The following is a 15314-nucleotide window of genomic DNA, read 5'->3' as shown; positions in this document are numbered from 1 at the left end:
TTTTTATCCCACACCAAAGTTAGACAAAAATGCTCATTCTTGTTCTCTGGGGGGGGCTTTGAAACTCAAATTACTGAAAAGTACACAGTAAAAGTACTTCATATTATGTTTGCAAGTACTCTAAGAAGTACTAAGTACAAAACTGGCAGTTTCATAAACTACTTATGGAAGAAATGCTTTTTATCCCACACCAAAGTTAGACAAAAATGCTCATTCTTGTTCTCTGGGGGGGACTTTGAAACTCAAATTACTGAAAAGTACACAGTAAAAGTACTTCAAATTATTTGTGCAAGTAGTCTAAGAAGTACTAAGTACAAAACTGGCAGTTTCATAAACTACTTATGGAAGAAATGCTTTTTATCCCACACCAAAGTTAGACAAAAATGCTCATTCTTGTTCTCTGGGGGGGACTTTGAAACTCAAATTACTGAAAAGTACACAGTAAAAGTACTTCATATTATGTTTGCAAGTAGTCTAAGAAGTACTAAGTACAAAACTGGCAGTTTCATAAACTACTTATGGAAGAAATGCTTTTTATCCCACACCAAAGTTAGACAAAAATGCTCATTCTTGTTCTCTGGGGGGGACTTTGAAACTCAAATTACTGAAAAGTACACAGTAAAAGTACTTCAAATTATTTGTGCAAGTAGTCTAAGAAGTACTAAGTACAAAACTGGCAGTTTCATAAACTACTTATGGAAGAAATGCTTTTTATCCCACACCAAAGTTAGACAAAAATGCTCATTCTTGTTCTCTGGGGGGGGGCTTTGAAACTCAAATTACTGAAAAAGTACACAGTAAAAGTACTTCATATTATGTTTGCAAGTACTCTAAGAAGTACTAAGTACAAAACTGGCAGTTTCATAAACTACTTATGGAAGAAATGCTTTTTATCCCACACCAAAGTTAGACAAAAATGCTCATTCTTGTTCTCTGGGGGGGACTTTGAAACTCAAATTACTGAAAAGTACACAGTAAAAGTACTTCATATTATGTTTGCAAGTACTCTAAGAAGTACTAAGTACAAAACTGGCAGTTTCATAAACTACTTATGTATGTATGTACTTATGTATTCGAAAATGTATTCGAAAGTCACTTCAGTCAATTACAACAGCTTCCCAGGGTTGTTTTAATGCATTACCGTAAACCTGTAACTAATCGCGCACTCAAAATACAGGGGCGGCTGGTTTGACCACGCAAAAGTGAAAGACGGCTGGCTTGACCGCAGTAACAACGACTCACAATTACTTAAGAATACATGTAATGTTGATGTTCTACAACTACTACAACTACGCCAAAACATTAAAAAAAAACATACTACAGCACATAATTATAACCATTGCTTGAATACATTCAATTGACTTTATTTCCAAAGGATAATTTATTCATGCTTTCCAAGAAGTCCAGTGGGGCCTATTTCAATCACATAAACCTAGATAGACAACATAGACACAAAGCTATTTACGTTTCTACCTTAAACATGACCCTTCAACTTTTATACTTGCTGTTTAATTTGTGATCCTTGTTCACAACGGTTGATTTTTTTCTCAGAAAAGTGCTTATTATGGCGGTTTGTGATTCTCATTGGAATCAGTTGAAATAGTTTGGGGCTGAGAATCAATCTTGAGGTGGCCACTTGTTTTCCTTTCCCAGTAACCTTAAGCTAAGATTCTATACCAGCTGTATACTGGCAAGGAGGCAGAAAACTAAGACAGAATAGAATGTTTACAATGTGTATGGCTAGATGTGCTGTAAAGCTAAGATTCTATAACAGCTGTATACTGGCAACAGCTGGGTTTTGACGTAAAATAAGAAACCAGTAGAAGCTGCTTTTAAAAGGACAAAAGAACTAAGGGTATAAGATGATAACAGAACAAATGCTACAAAGCTAGTCCTAAGTGACACATGAGGCGCAATGGAAGAGGAAGGGGAGTGCGCCATCTAGTGGCTAAACGTTATGACTTGCACCTTTTAGAAATAATTACATTTTAAACTGTTTAATCAGCTTTCCTTTGTAAAATAGTTTGTTAGGGTGCAAAGGGAAATTGTATACCTTTTAAATCAAACAACATAGGCCTATAGCCTCACATGGGCTTTCATACACCATGAACAAGACGTGAGTGGGGTCTGCTACAAAACGCTAGTTCCTGTCAACACTGTGGCCAGATGGGCTAACTGGGTAACGCCTCTGTGTTCTGAATGCTCTAAAACGTCTCTGGACGTTAGCCTGGGAAAGCGGAGTCATATGAGCAGGCAGGCAGGCAGGCACGCCAGGCAGTGGCAGACTGACAGGTCGTCTTGTGTTGTCGGTAGGCGGCTTCATCTCATGGTAGGCGGTGGCAGAGGCTTTGCGGAAGTGTATGAAAGCGGAGTCATATGACTAGCGAGCGACTCGAGCACTGGAAAAAATGCTACCTAGATATGGATAACATTCCTGGGACACGGTGATTACCAACCAAAACGAAAACGGTAATCAATCCAAAAATCCTATTTAGACACAGGCAATAACGTTATATCCGGTCATTGAACTATCACCGTAACGAGTGCTTCATCCTTAACACTAACAGTTAGCTGTTAAGCTAATATAACAGTCAGGTGTTGGTGTTGAATAGATGTTGAGGTTTTAAGTTAGCTGTTTATAATTCCTGAGTGTTTGTCTCTGAATGTGTCCTCAGATGGAGGAGATTAAAGTGTCCCCTGACTATAACTGGTTCAGAAGCACAGTGCCCCTGAAAAGAGTAAGTACCTGATGTTGTGTGATGGTGGTCCATAATCACTGGCCCAGTGCTTAGTACAGGAAAGAGGCACACAGTGACATGATGCATAGACATATGGACAGAAACAGAAATCAAACAGTATGTAGTATTTCGAATGAAACTAGGCATGATGTGTTATGCTAGGGATCTCTCTGTGATAACAAGCTGAGCTACTTATCAAACATGTGTTTGCTCAGAGCTGGTCCTCATTGTCCTGCAGAAAGATGACATTTGCATGTGTGCCTGATTACACTGTGTGTCGGTCCCAGGAGAGTTGAGTTCAGTGTTGCACCATCTGACTGACAGTAAGTAGTGCAAACAGAGCTTAAACCGGACCAACTTGACATTTTACCTCCATAGCATTTGTCCTGCGGAGCTGTGAAGGATTAACAACATTATAAAGTGGTGGTTCTTTAAAAACATGGCTACCGGTATAAACATTTAATAAGAAAAATAATGTGAGATAATAAACACATCATATCATTACTTATATCGACTATGAACAATTACTTTTTCTCACTCATCAGTTCTTAGGTATGTGTGTGTTCTGAACCCTCCCATATATATATATATATATATATATATATATATATATATATATATTTAGAAACAGGATAATCTCATATAACATACATTGGAAGAATAAGAAGTTGATCCAATTGGAACCCCAGCACAATAACTACATTTCTGATGAGAAATAGAATAGGCTTCAGCCTGCTATTGCTGGGCTCCAAGATCCTTTATGTACTTTCCTTGGAAAGGGGAGCACGTTTTGGTGGAAATTCTTGAGAAATACCAATAATTAATCCCAAGAATAACACCTGACTTTCTGTGCAAAAGTACAAATCCTCTAAACGGAGCTGCTCTGCCTATAGAAGACTAAACGGACGTTCTGTCCTCACTTCCTCCTTCTTAGCGCCTGCCTGAGGGGAGAGAAAGGGATCATTTAAAGTGTTGAAAACTATTTTTATTGAACTCATGGATCACACTCTGTTGTGCCTGTCGTCTCTGCTCTTCCTGTTTATTCCTGACATTCAGATTTTCACATGACCCCATATTGCAAAATAAGGTAGTGTCACATGAGCCCCTCCTCACTACACATGGCTCAGTGTTACAGACTGACACTGCAGACGACCCAGAGACGTCTCTGTCCCACATGTTCATCAGTCATCCTCACATGCTGACTGTGACACAGTGCAGGCTATTCTGGCATCATGGCTTCATCACAACATTCTCAGTGTTTATTCTCTGTGATGACTTTAGAGCCCAGTCAGGTCAAAGTATCTGAGATATCACAAAACAAACAAATGCAGGTATTTCAGGACATGATATAGCTGTTTTTGTTGATCATGCTTGTTGATCAAGTTTGTTGATCATGTTGCAGCCAGGCCTCCCCAGTTCCTCTTTATATTGTTTTGCATCAGGTACAGTCTGAATATGTTCAGTATTGTTAATCGAGTCATAAGGCCAGTGGGTGAAAATTAGTCTTTGTCACGTTTATTTTTTAACCATGAAGTAAAGAGTTTGTTTAGTTTTCATAAATTAGTATCTGTTTTCCTCACCTTGTGTTTGTATTACCACCAGATCATTGTGGATGATGATGACAGTAAGGTGTGGTCGCTGTATGACGCCGGCCCCAAGAGCATCAGGTGTCCCATCATCCTGCTGCCCCCCGTCAGTGGGACAGCTGAGGTGTTCTTCCAGCAGGTGCTGGCTCTGACAGGGTGGGGCTACAGGGTCATCTCGGTGAGCGCCACTCAAAAATTAGCTTCCAATTATACAGCTTCATAAAACGTATGCTTATTTTCCTTCTGGATTAGTCTCCATTCATCTCCGAATTGTTGTCTTGTCCATACATTTTATGAGGATTGTCTATCTTAAGTTTCTCAGAGCTTAATGGGGCATAAATGGCAACAATTCTGAAGATCAAAATAGTTGATACATTTTGTGTTATTAGAGCAGTGCAGCAACGAGTTGTCAAACCTGGAAATTAGTCAGCATTATTTCACTTCTGATTCCCTTGTTTTAGGAATGTTTTTTTGAAGGTGTGTTTGGTTAGATGCCTGAACAAATATCTGTGGTTAACACAAGCTTTAAATATCTTTACATGTTGTTCTTCAACATAACATTTGTCAGATAGTACCCCACTGTCAAATCTCTGAAATGTAGTGTCTAAATGAGACTACTAAAGGTCATTACAGTGAACATAATCCGCCTTTAGTTTAGCGGTGGTGATTTTTGCCAAAGCTCTTATTTTCTGCAATAATCCAAACTCAGATTGAAAATCCCATTGCTTTTTGTTGATGGAGCCCTAGTGATGCTAACTTTCCGGTTTCGCCTACACATCATCACTGCACCACTCTATAAACGCATTGATTATTTGAATTATTAGTTAGCATATTGTCCTGGATAGATGTGTGTAAATGTCTGGTGTTGATATGTTGTGTGTGTGCTTCCAGCTGCAGTATCCTGTGTACTGGGATCTCATGGAGTTCTGTGACGGCTTCCGGAAGCTTCTCGATCACCTGCAGTTAGATAAAGTAAGTCTTTGTTTTCGTTCAGAGCTGAGCATTATTATTTTCTTTACCCATGATTGTTAATGTGTGTGTGATCTAGCACAGATAAAGAAACAGACACACTCACACCAGAACAGCAGAAGGGACACACTGAAAGTGGACTTTAAATCCTGACATATAAAAAGTCAGGGGGGCCACACTGCTCAGAGGGGTTCTTTGTTTGCCCGCTGCTTACAAGCCAATACAAACCATTGGCAACAGGATTTTTCCATGTGATTTTGGATAGTTGCTGTACATAATCTCTGTGTCAAACACATGTTTATGATACTTACAAGTTGAGTTCAGCAGGATAATCTCCACATATTAACACCACTTTATGATTTCTGAAGTAAAAAGCTAACGTAAGGCTATAAAGGAACTACAGCAAGGTCACGTGACTTCACAAGGAGGCTAAAGTTCAGTATGATGAACTTTAGTAGTCTTATTTAGACATTTGATAGCAACCGCTTTTAACAAGAAACATAAAGGCTTTAGACATTCACCATCAAAAAAATGTTAACCAGCTAAAATGCTGACTCATTTCCCAGTTTTGGGACTCATTCTTGTAGCTCTCTATAGGACTGTAAATAACGCAGGTTAGTCACCCCTCTTATCTAATGATGGTGTGTCCCCTGACTCTGCAGGTCCATCTGTTCGGAGCGTCCCTGGGGGGGTTCTTGGCTCAGAAGTTTGCAGAGTGCACACACAAGTCTCCCAGAGTGCACTCTCTCATCCTGTGTAATTCATTCAGTGACACCTCCATCTTTAACCAGATGTGGACAGCAAACAGGTGCGTTAAAGATTCCATCACACACCTACCTCTCCGTGTTTAAGTTCATTCATATTAATGTCTGCATGTCCCTCCAGTTTCTGGTTGATGCCAGCGTTCATGTTGAAGAAGATTGTTCTGGGGAACTTTGCTAAAGGACCTGTGGACCCCAAAATGGCAGATGCAATTGACTTCATGGTGGACAGGGTAAGAGGACATGTATGTGTGTAGACCAGGGATGGGCAACTTTGAGGATAGTGAGGGCCAAAACATTTTTTTCCTCACTACCACTTTGTGACCATGCACTTCCATCGGCAGGATACTATATCCACAACATTTGAATAGCTAATTTAATGAAGAGAACTAGATATATACTGGCAATAAACGTTTATTGTACCAAACACCAACACTGAGTTTAACAACTAATATTCATCTTTGTATTGTGTTTCTACTCTTCCCTCACATTACATTACATAAAACCGTGAACATATGCATTTTTCTGACCTTCACCCACAGCTGGATCAGTAAGCTGTACATCTTAATGAGATATGTTTGGCCTCTCCTGCTGCTGCACAATAGACTGAATGTCAATATCAACATTTGTACATCTGATTTGCATGATATTGAACAGTGTCAGTCTGTTTCTCTCCCTTCACTTGATGTGCTTCATTGTAGAGAAGTTCTATATCATATAAGGCTTCGCCCTCTAAGACTATCGCTATTGGGTAATCCCACTGCACGTGTGCAGCACTGACAGATTTAATCCACGCCCACCTATGACGTGGGCCCCCCCTACGGACTCACTTCCGTATAAATAAGAAGTATTCCCTACAATCTGCTCCCACTTTTCTTCAGCACTCCGTTGCAGAAGCACTGTACAGGCACAAGCTCTTTTCAGAGCTGTTTACTAGAAAGCAAACATTCCTGGTGGTTCCCCTGGCCCCATCCTCCCTCTCCTCCAGACAGGGGAGACAGGGCGGTGGCCCGGTGTCAACCCGACAAGAGTTACGACCGGAGCTCACGGTGTGTCGGCTGTCTTTAAAACCTATTGGTTTTTAGGCAGCTCTGACAGCTCTCCTCCGGCGCGACACACCCCGCGGGGCGGTGACAGCCCTTCCGTGATGCAGCTGTTGGACATGATATCAGCTGGTCACGTGGAGATTCCCCTGGGTCTCCTTCACAGTTTTAGGTGACTCCAAAGGTGGTTTATTCGCCTGCGTATCGAACCCGTGCGTCAGAGGAGACGCATGGTGTACATTCCTCCGGCCGTGGGTTTGGATTTAACCTACTGGAAAAATCTCCACGTCCTGTCAGTGGGGGTGCCCCTAAGCAGAGGAACGTGCATGTCGCAAGCAGTGGGGGGGACAGTGGCCGGCTCACATGTCTCTCCATATAAACGTGCTGGAATTACTCTCCGTATGGAAAGTAATCCAACACTTTGCCCCGTTGCTGTACAATCAACATGTGTTGATTCGAACAGACAACAAAGCAGCGGCGGTCTACATAAATCGCCAGGGAGGTGTACGATCAGCGCAGCTGCTGAACACACCAGAGCATCCTACACAGCCAAGTGGACAATGTTCCGTTTGGTGTGTAGGGAAAAGCCTGGACCCCGTTACGTGCCCCCTGCCTCTCGTGCTGTCGTTCCTCCAGCTGTTGCTGGACAGGAATTTGGCTTATAGCACGATCAAAACATATGCTGCTGCCAGACTCAGACCTGTGTCACGCGCTTTGGCGCCTCAATTGGTTTTGGCTTTAGTGTTACGCGCACTGAGTAAAGCTCCATTTGAACCTTTAGAGCAGGTTCCCCTGAAGTTTTTGTCAGCCAAAGTAGCTCTGCTCTTGGCTCTGACATCAGCTAAAAGGGTGAATGATTTGTCTGCTCTCTTTGTGGCTCCGTCATGTCTCCGGATCCAAGGAGATGGCAGCTCAGCTGTTTTGCGCCCTAACCCGGCTTTTATGCCAAAGGTCATCACAAGCTCTTTTAGGTCAAGAGTGATCACCTTGGATGGCTTCTTTCCTCCTCCTCACACATCAGAGGAAGAAGCCACATCTCATCTCCTCTGTCCCGTGCGCGCGCTGTCATGCTATATTGCACGCACAGCTGCTTTACCCAGTTCCCAGTTTGTGCATTACAGAGAGCGCTCAATAGGGCAGCCTCTATCTGCACAGCGCCTGTCACACTGGCTGTGTGAGGCTGTGTCACAGGCGTATGTCTCCTCTGGGGTGGATCCCCCGGAGAACATCAAAGCGCACATCACCAGAGGAATTTCAACCTATACGGCTTTGCACGGAGGAATGACAGTGGAAGACATTTGCACTGCTGCATCTTGGTCTTCCCCCTGTTCTGTAAATCACCGTACGCGGCCTTCACTTCATCCAAAAAGGCTATAAACTTGATTGAGAGACCGGTTCCCTCCTCGAATGAGATTAGTAGTCTTGGTAACTAAATCCATGACATGGCTGAAGTTCATTGATTTGGCACACAGAGCCTCCTGCAATATCAAAATGAAATTGGATTTAGCTTTATTAACGTATGCACAGTCATGCATGACTTGTTTTACCTTTTTGTTCAACATGATTTTGTATGTCAAATATTATTCGAGTCACTGTCCGACGGGACAAATTGACGGTTTCAACCTTTAGTAGCCATGTTGTCATCTCCGAATGCTTTAGCCATCTGGACTGCACACCTCTTCACCTCTTCACCATTTCGCCGTCCGACAGGGGCTTCTTAGCTTTAGCAAGCTCAAAGGAAATGGCATAAGAAGCCCTGAGAGACGATTCCTGTGTAATCGTGGCTCTGGTAAAAAAAAGTCTGCTGCCGGCATATTTTCCCTTTTTAGGTCATTGACGACGGCCCTACTTGTCATATTTGTCTTTGTGGGTGCTGTTGTAGTGGCGACTTAAATTGTAATCCTTCATTGCCGATTTAGTTTCAAGACACACCAAACACATAAGTTTGCCTTTGAATCCTGTAAACAGATAATCTGTTTGCCATTTTGGTTGAAAGACACAGTTTTCTTGGTCCAGTTTTCTTTTTTGGGCGCTCGTGTTTCTTTTCCTCCCAGAAGAGGAAGGCCGCGAGGTAAACAGAAGAAGACAATCTACAATTGGCTGCATGCCCCCTGAATTTGGGGGGAGCGCCTTCTAGCGGTGAATATTATGAATTACAAGGTTCAAATGATTTGCTTGTTTACAACTGTGAAACCAATATATTTTTGTAAATTGACTCGCGTGCCACACAAAGTGAGGGTGGTGGCCGCGTGCCGCCAGTTGCCCATCTCTGGTGTAGACTGTGAGAGGGGACATACACATGATGCAACACATTTCTCCCAGCAACCATAACCAGCTAACCAGACCAGCTGATCTGGCCTTTTTGTGTGTGTATTAAAATATAGCCCATAGTACAGCTGTGTTTTCCCTAGAAAGGGCTCTTTGTCTCATCTCTACATTACTTGAAACCTGTTTAAAGATCATGTGACATTTTAGCTGCACTCATAAAATGTTTTGGTGAACAACTGAGCAGATGTTTAGGGGTAAGGATAGCCCTGCACTGAAAGGTTCAAATTATTTATATTCAGCAAAGGCTGATATTCAGGGAATAAAGGAAAGATATCTGCCGGCTGTGATTGGTTAATCCTCGTCACGTGACAACAGTGTGCACGGCGACCATTGTGTCCCTGTGAAGTGTGTAACGTCTCTGTGTTTCCCTCTGCCTCCCTGTGTTGTGTGTGTGTGTGTGCTCTAGTTGGAGAGTCTGAACCAAAGTGAGTTAGCATCGCGGCTAACACTCAACTGTCAGAACTCTTATGTGGAGCCGCACAAAATAAAAGAGGTCGCTGTGACCATCATAGATGTAAGTTTTGAGCGTGTCTCACTCTTACACTGTCCATTCGTGCATATTTCTACTGCAATAACCTAAAAGCGTGTCTCTGAATGTCGAGGTGTTTGATCAGAGCGCTCTGTCACTGGAGGCCAAGGAGGAGATGTATAAACTGTACCCTAATGCGAGGAGAGCTCACCTGAAAACAGGAGGGAACTTCCCCTACCTGTGCAGGAGCGCCGAGGTCAACCTCTACATACAGGTACGCTCTGCTCTGTAATCCTCCGTCATCCACTGCTCTGCCATCCACTGCAGGGTTCTTTACACTATAATGATCAACTCGCTGCACATTAGCCTGCTTACTACACAGCTACTTAATAAATAAATCAGTAATTTCACACAACTCATTGATTTAAACATGATCATATTGCTTCCCCTAAGACAAAATAGTCCATTGTGCATCAACGGTTAAACTGCGGCGACAGCAACGTGACTTAAAATGAGGGCAGCACTGATCAAGTTTTTCTTTAACTGTCCAAGTCTGTTCAGTTTATTTTCCATTAACCAGTCTTTAAACACCGCCGAGCCCATACCGTGTTCCTATTAGTGTTTACTTCCTGTCTGTCTCCTTTCTGCTGTTCCCTTCAGTGTTACTTCCTGTCTGTCTTCTCTTGGTTTCTCTGTCCTCCAGCTCAAGCGTCCTTAGCAATGGTCTGCTATAGATAAATAGCAGACAGCTGAAAGTTCAAATTGACCTAACAGAATCTAGTAATAATCTAAGAAGTGGTGGAACTGGTGGTGTGCAGTCCTCAGGTGGACTGACTGATATTTTTGGTCGCATGATCGGATGGTGGTGATCCAATCATAGGAGTCATAGGGTTACATCCAACATTTACAACCACACACGCGTACCTGCAGACACAGTGGTTGTCTGCTGTGCCGTTTGGTTTTGATTGATTTGTCTTTAGTTTATTTTGTATGACGCTGCTTGTTTGTTTGCACAGATCCACTTACGTCAGTTTCACGGGACGAGGTACGCCGCCATCAGTCCGTCTATGGTGAGCGCAGAGGAGCTGCAGGTGCAGGAGAGCCAGCTTTCTCAGCATGAGGACGACAACCAATCAGAGGATTCCTGCCTGCAAGCTGACCAATGAGAGGAAAGGATGTTTCCTCTCCATCCTTTCATAGGACGTTCTCCACTTTTCTATGGAGCGAGTCAACTGAGAATATTTTTATTCAACAGATGCAGCAATATTTTGATAATGAATTGTATATAAATTATACTCTGCCGCTTTGCTTTAAAAACCTACAATAATTTGCCTTACGTGGAATGAAAATGATAATTGTTGCACTCATAAACTGCCTGAACTGTTAATGTCTATGTGTAAAAATAAACACTGGGTACCAGCCAGCGGTGAACTGGTCCCCTGTGAGCAGAGATGGACAGCGTGCTGATGGACTGAGTTTCCACGGTGTGAGCAGCAGGAGTGTGTTCAACTGCCAAGGCTTCAGCCACTGAAACATGAAGGTCACTGGATGATTTTGAAATGTGAAGCTTCAGAAAGATGCACAATGTTTATTCAAATCTGAACTACAGACATGTTACACTCTTTCTCTGCTCCTGAACACTTGAAAAAAAATAAAATGATGTGCTCTGCATTTTATAAGAGATCATGTACACATCCTCTACACACCATCAAACATGTTCTCTCCTTTTGGTGACTTTCTAACAAGTGGATGTTCATTTGGTTGTCGATCGTGGAAGAATTTTAGAATGTGTTGTAAACTTCCCTCCAGTGTAGCAATCTGTCCAGCGTCTCCTCAGCCCTGAACACACTTCATTCAGACTGTTTAGTTTACCTTTATGTAATAAAATATGATCATGCCATGTGATGAAGAACCATCCACACGCAAAACAATGTGCTAAACATATATAGACATATATATATAGACATATATATATATATATATACACATATATATATATATATATACACATATATATATATACATATATACATATACATATACCTATACTCAAACCAGTATTGCAGGTTGCACAAACTCCAGCCTGTCAGGACATCGAGTCCACAGTTTCCCTCACGGGAAAAGGACCGGAGCTAGCTTTCGTTCGTGGGTGCGTTGTGCATCCACCTCCCTGCAGCACATACTCTCCACAGCTGAAGCTTCTCAAACAAAACGTTTATCAGGAAACCATATTACATCTCTCTCCCTCCCTTCGTTCCTCTCTCTCTCTCTCCCCTCGGGTACACAGCACCGTAAGACGTAGTGTGGAGTTGCATTAGGTAACGCTGTGGTGGCTGTACTCCTCCAGCCGTCTCCTTTGTGTTTGTTTGTTTCCCCCTGTCTGTGTTGTTTGTGGGCGTGGTGGCTGTCACTCCTGGCTCCCGGCTCAACCTCCACTCACCTGCTGCAATCAGGTAGGCACCCTCACTGACTACACACCTGCTTTCCATCAAGCCATTTACAACGGCATATCAACGGAGGCTCCACAACCTTTCTCCGCCAGATCGTCAAGTATCAGCCTTATCTCGCGTCTCTCCTCCGGTACACAGCATCGTAAGACGTAGTGTGGAGTTGCATTAGGTAATGCGAGATACGGCTGATACTTGCGCATTAGTTTCTGTTATGGATCAGTATCAACAGTGCTGCCAGTAACGTTACTATATTATCAATACTACTTTAGTTATAGCCTGATATATGATTGCTAACTTTACAATGTTGTGATGTGACTGACGTTAGCTAACATTAACTGTAGCTAACGCCGGTCACTCACCGAGACAGCTGCTCTGTTCTCCACTGGTTCTCCTCACACCAAAGCTCCATTTCTCTCCGATGGCCGTTCTTTTTTCTAATCCTTGGCTGCTCCTGGTCTCTTGGACGCCTAGCAGGCTCATAATTATAATCATATGCATTCGAATATATATATTTTCAACCTCTTCTGCATGGGCGCGGGAAGGGGGGTGCTGAGGGCGCTGCAGCACCCCCTAGCGGCAGGCAGGGGGTGCGGAGCTCCCCTGTCTGAATTATTATTTGACGGTTATTGCTGCTCCCGCTGTGCATAATCTGTGTAATATGTAGCCAATAAATTCCACATTGTTGGTAAAATAATATTTTGGCCTGCCCCGAATGTTTTTTCTGTAGCCCCGGACAATTCTACCTCAATAATATAATACATTAACCGTGCTTTACGTGAACCTCATCAAGACACGAGAAAGGACGGCAGGACTGTAATTTCCCGTGTTCAGTGAATGCAACAGAGGCAAGACACCAGACCAATCAGAGAGTTTCATGGAAATAAAAGTGTGCTTGTGTCATTCAAGCTCGCGGCTCTGTGTGTGTGCGGAAATAGCGCATTTACTGTGTGTGAGAGAGGGGGGGAGAGAGAGGGACCGGTGCCAGCAGCAGGGACCGTGTTGTTAGCATCTGGTTAGCTAGCTGCACTAACGGACATACGGAGCTGTTTGTTCCACAACAAGCTGGAGGAGAGCTCTCCTCTCAGACTGAGAGGCTCAGGTGAGCTAAAGGACTCTCTGAGTGTTTCGATAGTTAACTTTAGTCTAAGTTATCTCAGTGGGTCTCAAACGGTTTGGTCAAAAATTATTCAAAAGATTATTTCCGCGGCACACCTTCATATGATCATTATAGTTATAAAAAAAATAAGAGAATAAAGGAAAAACAGTTATGAAATACTATATGGCAGTAAAACAAGAATACAGTGATTTGTAAAATATCCATAAAGAAAAAGAACATCTGCTTACAGTTGTGTTTCATCTGGGTGTTGAGCGATGTATCCATAGATCTCTTAATGTTGCTCTCAAAGTGCAGCAGATTGATGCTTTTAACTTCAATATTTAAAAAAAATCTTCCCTGGGGAGCATCCCCCCGGACCCCCCTAGAGGAGGTGAGGTCCGCTCCCCACTCGTAAAGTGGGGAGCGGCCTATATGCCGTGAGCTGATTATCGAGCCTTCATTGTAACAGTCGCGGGTTTACTGTGTGTTTGCGTGTGGGGAGTTTTTTTGTGCGTGCTCTAATAGTCCCGTAATAGTGTTCACTGGAGTCCAGCATCTCAGCACCCCCACTCAAAATACCTTCCCGCGCCTCTGCTCTTCTGTGTCAAAACTAGCATTGTGATCCATGTTTATTCATACGTTAGACCGGCCGCTCTCCCCCATGTTAAAGGCCCAGTGAAGTGCATGTTTTTGCACCAAAATGAAATGGCAGTTTCATTCCTTACATATCATTGTGCCTGTTCATGGCTAAAATAATTTTTAATAATTCATAATTAATGAATTAATGAATTATTAATTTTGCCGTCTGAGCCTAACGGAAGTTGCAGACGATAGTGGCTGTGACGTCACAAGATGTACCCAGTTGCGATTGTAAACATGGCGGAGACTCTGGAAAGTGATACTAGTGTGAGAGAAATGATTGATTTGGACAGCTTTTCGGACAGGATAGATGAGGAAAGTGATCAATCTGGTGCACTTTGAGGGCAACATTAAGAGATTTATGGATACAGCTCTCAACACTCATATGAAACATATATTTCAATAATCAAAAAACATTGGAAGGATTTCTTAACCTATTTTATACAACTAATATTACATATATGGAAATATTTGTTTACATAGATGACCAAACCCACTGAGATAACTTAGGCTACAGTTTACCTCCCTGAGCTGACGTTATCTCTCTCAGTCCCACAGGAGAGCACTCTCCCTCTCCTTATTGTTGAAACAGCTAATCTCCGTTAGCTCCGAGCTAGCACCAGATGCTAACAACAACCCTGTAACTCTGTCAGTCTCTCTTTCTCTCTCTCTCGAATCGACCACTGGCCTTTATTTATCATGATCAATCAAATAATCTACGAAACAATGACACCAGCCAGGCTCACCTTCATCTTTTGGGAACAGAAACATCGCCACTTCGGCAGACTTGACATTACTACAGCCAGCGGCAATGCATCGTTTCCCCTGTGTTTTTCATCCCTCTTTCTTCACTGTCGCCTCCATTGTCAGGTTTTCTCGATTGGCAATCACTTCCAGTCGACTCCGACACACTTTCCAGGAAAATACTAGCTCAAAAACGTTGAGAAATTCGACTTTGAAAAAGAGAAAAAACGAACGGTGGTGAATGTAAACAGTGCGGCGGCGTCCATCTCGTGACGTCACGCAGTAGATCGCAAGCCACGCCCACGAAGGCGAAGGTCGACTGCAGATTTCCCCGGAAAATTCAAAACTCGTCAAATTTGTTGCTATTCCAACATTTTTTGATATGGGTTCCAATGGACAATTTTGGTCATTACTATACGTATTAGCATAACAGATCATGCACAGGTGCACACTTCACAGGGCCTTTAAGTCACATGCGGGAGGTCACGTGC

The 15314-nt window shown here is 42.8% G+C and overlaps 1 protein-coding gene and 1 long non-coding RNA gene across 4 annotated transcripts in view; one reads left to right on the top strand and one right to left on the bottom strand.

The window, feature by feature from the left end:
* spg21 (SPG21 abhydrolase domain containing, maspardin) overlaps window positions 1–11565 on the top strand; it is a 19464-nt gene extending 7899 nt beyond the window's left edge. Inside the window, exons 1-9 of one of the 3 annotated variants that reach the window (XM_079662240.1) lie at window positions 2156–2469; window positions 2676–2738; window positions 4341–4502; window positions 5216–5296; window positions 5956–6101; window positions 6179–6287; window positions 9832–9939; window positions 10040–10168; window positions 10911–11565. In XM_079662240.1, the coding sequence (XP_079518366.1) occupies window positions 2676–2738; window positions 4341–4502; window positions 5216–5296; window positions 5956–6101; window positions 6179–6287; window positions 9832–9939; window positions 10040–10168; window positions 10911–11060 (948 nt within the window). In that variant the 5' untranslated portion in view covers window positions 2156–2469 and the 3' untranslated portion in view covers window positions 11061–11565. Of the gene's footprint in view, window positions 1–2155; window positions 2470–2675; window positions 2739–4340; window positions 4503–5215; window positions 5297–5955; window positions 6102–6178; window positions 6288–9831; window positions 9940–10027; window positions 10169–10910 lie in introns of those variants that run through there. The other 2 variants (XM_079662238.1, XM_079662239.1) reach the window with 2 other exon arrangements.
* LOC307026726 overlaps window positions 1–15314 on the bottom strand; it is a 17934-nt gene extending 2620 nt beyond the window's left edge. Inside the window, exon 1 of the long non-coding RNA XR_013804442.1 lies at window positions 14826–15314. This is a non-coding gene — a long non-coding RNA (uncharacterized lncRNA). The remainder of the gene's footprint in view (window positions 1–14825) is intronic.

Source organism: Notothenia rossii, assembly GCF_949606895.1.
Source record: "Notothenia rossii genome assembly, chromosome: 2".
Taxonomy (NCBI): domain Eukaryota; kingdom Metazoa; phylum Chordata; class Actinopteri; order Perciformes; family Nototheniidae; genus Notothenia; species Notothenia rossii.
The sequence above is the reverse complement of the archived record's forward strand: the minus strand, read 5'-3'. Positions and strand labels throughout refer to the sequence as shown.